The following is a 2,170-nucleotide window of genomic DNA, read 5'->3' as shown; positions in this document are numbered from 1 at the left end:
GACTGTAACCATGGCAATGAAACAATATACGATAGGATGAATGTAAAGCTAATGTTGTCCCATGTAAACTATCACAGAATTCACAATAAAACATTAAAAAAAAAAATGCCCATGAGCTGTGCTTAGACTTACGAAAGCCTGTGTTCAAGGCCATCTGCACTCTTTTGGAAAATCTTAGTTGGATAGCAAATAAAATGATAGTTCCCTATGTGATTCTTACTCCTTATGATTTCTAATACTCAATAAAGCATTGATTTTATAGAAACTTACAAACTAAAAAAAAAAAAAAGATTGGAGGAAGACTTATTTATAACAACCTTCGAAATGCAAGTGGCACAACTTTCCTTGCTGAAAGCGAAGAGGACTTGAAGCACTTACTGATGAAGATCAAAGACTACAACCTTCAGTATGAATTGCACCGCACTATAAAAACAAAATCCTCACAGCTGGACCAATAAACAGCATCACAATAGACAAAGAAAAGAGGGAAGTTGTTAAATATTCTAGTCTACTTAGATTTACAATCAACACCCATGGAAGCAGCAGTCAAGAAATCAGACGACACATTGGGCAAATCTGCAAAAGACCTCTTTAAAGTGTTCAAGAACAAAGATGTCACTTTGAGAACTAAGGTGCACTTGACCCAAGCCATGGTATTTTCAACCATCTCATATGCATGTGAAAGCTGGACAGTGAATAAAGAAGACCAGAGAATAATCAAGGCATCTGAATTATGATGTTGTCAAGGCATCTGAATTATGATGTTGTCAAAGAATAGTGAATATACAGTGGACCACCAAAAGAAAAAACAAATCAACTATGAAAGAATTATGACCAGATTGCTCTTTGGAAGAAATAACAAGAAGACTTCTCTCTCATACTTCGGACATGTTATCAGGAAACACCAGTCCCTGGTAAGGTGGAAGATCAATGAAAGAAAGGAAGACCTTCAATGAGATGATTGGCACAGTGACAGCAAAAATGGTGCAAACATAGTAACAACTGTGATAATGCACAGTGTTTCATTCTGTTATGGACAGAGCAGCTATGAGTTGGAATTCACTAGACAGTCCCTAACAACAATAGCAACAACTGTTATAATTAGCAAAGGAATTGTTGTTGTTAAGTGCCATCGAGTCGACTCTGACCCATAGCGACCCTGTATAGGATTTCCAAGGAGAAGCTGGTGAGTTCAAACCACCGACCTTGCAGTTCAAATGACTTTACAGTCTGATGCATTTAGCCCACAGTGCCATAAATTTATTAGTTTTTAAATGAGGGCTAGACCGTTCCTCAGAGAGGAGGTTTTGGAGACCCAAGTGGTTTAAAGACATAAGGGAAGGAAGAAGATCCAAGGCAAAGAAAAAATGATACAGAGACAGGACAGACAGCAATGGAATAACATGACAAAGCACATGGCAGGGAGGGAGCACTAGAAATGTAAGTGAACTCCCCAAAGGTAGGTGCTTGCATGGGAACCAGTATGGGTGTCAGCAAGTATCAAGAGCAAGAGGAAAAAAGTGTCTGAGGAATGAACTGGAAAGTTCATTCCTAAAGTGCAGGAGAGAGACAGATGCAGAGTGGCAAAGACAAACAGAGGTCAAAGACACGAGCCTTTGGCTCAATACAGGCCTGGGACAGAGCCATCCCTGGCACAGGACCAGAGGGATTCCACGCGGCCGCTGGCCAGCTCTGACGTTCCGAAAGATTACCTGCAATGGGAAAGCCTACTGCTCCTCCATCAAACACATAAAACCAGACATGGAACGTCCAGACACCACTCCCGAAGGTGGACATCCCTCCAGAGGCCACCCAGTGAGACGTGGAGGACAAGCCCAGAGGCAGAAAGAGGGAGGCAGCAAGGGTGCCCTGCAGGTGAGGATCCAGGAAAGAGAAGCTCCGGGTAGGAGGGGGCTCTGAGCACCTTGGTGGTCCCCTCTGAGCCAGCGCTTCCAGCAACAGTCCTGCTGGGAGTCTAACCAGAATCTGCCAGCTGGACTCGCTGGCCTTACTCCTTGGTCCCTCTGACGTCCCTGCCTCCTGCAGGAGCGGAGATGGGGACGAGAGTTGGAGCCGCGGTGGCTGTGGGGCTGTGGGTCTCGGTGACAATGGGCGTGGCATCGGACCTGGGCGTGCGTGAGCCCCAACGCTGTCTCCTGTCCCGCTATCG

The 2,170-nt window shown here is 44.7% G+C and overlaps 1 protein-coding gene across 1 annotated transcript in view; it reads left to right on the top strand.

Moving 5' to 3' along the window:
• The first annotated feature begins 1,761 nt into the window (after positions 1 to 1,761).
• Positions 1,762 to 2,170, top strand: part of LOC102823017 — a 1,683-nt gene continuing 1,274 nt past the window's right edge. Inside the window, exons 1-2 of the mRNA XM_006871531.1 lie at positions 1,762 to 1,903; positions 2,047 to 2,158. Of these exons, the coding sequence (XP_006871593.1) occupies positions 1,762 to 1,903; positions 2,047 to 2,158 (254 nt within the window). The remainder of the gene's footprint in view (positions 1,904 to 2,046; positions 2,159 to 2,170) is intronic.

The sequence above is a fragment of the Chrysochloris asiatica genome, unplaced genomic scaffold (genome assembly GCF_000296735.1).
Source record: "Chrysochloris asiatica unplaced genomic scaffold, ChrAsi1.0 scaffold00168, whole genome shotgun sequence".
In the NCBI taxonomy this organism is placed as follows: domain Eukaryota; kingdom Metazoa; phylum Chordata; class Mammalia; order Afrosoricida; family Chrysochloridae; genus Chrysochloris; species Chrysochloris asiatica.
This window is presented reverse-complemented; position numbering and strand designations above follow the sequence as displayed.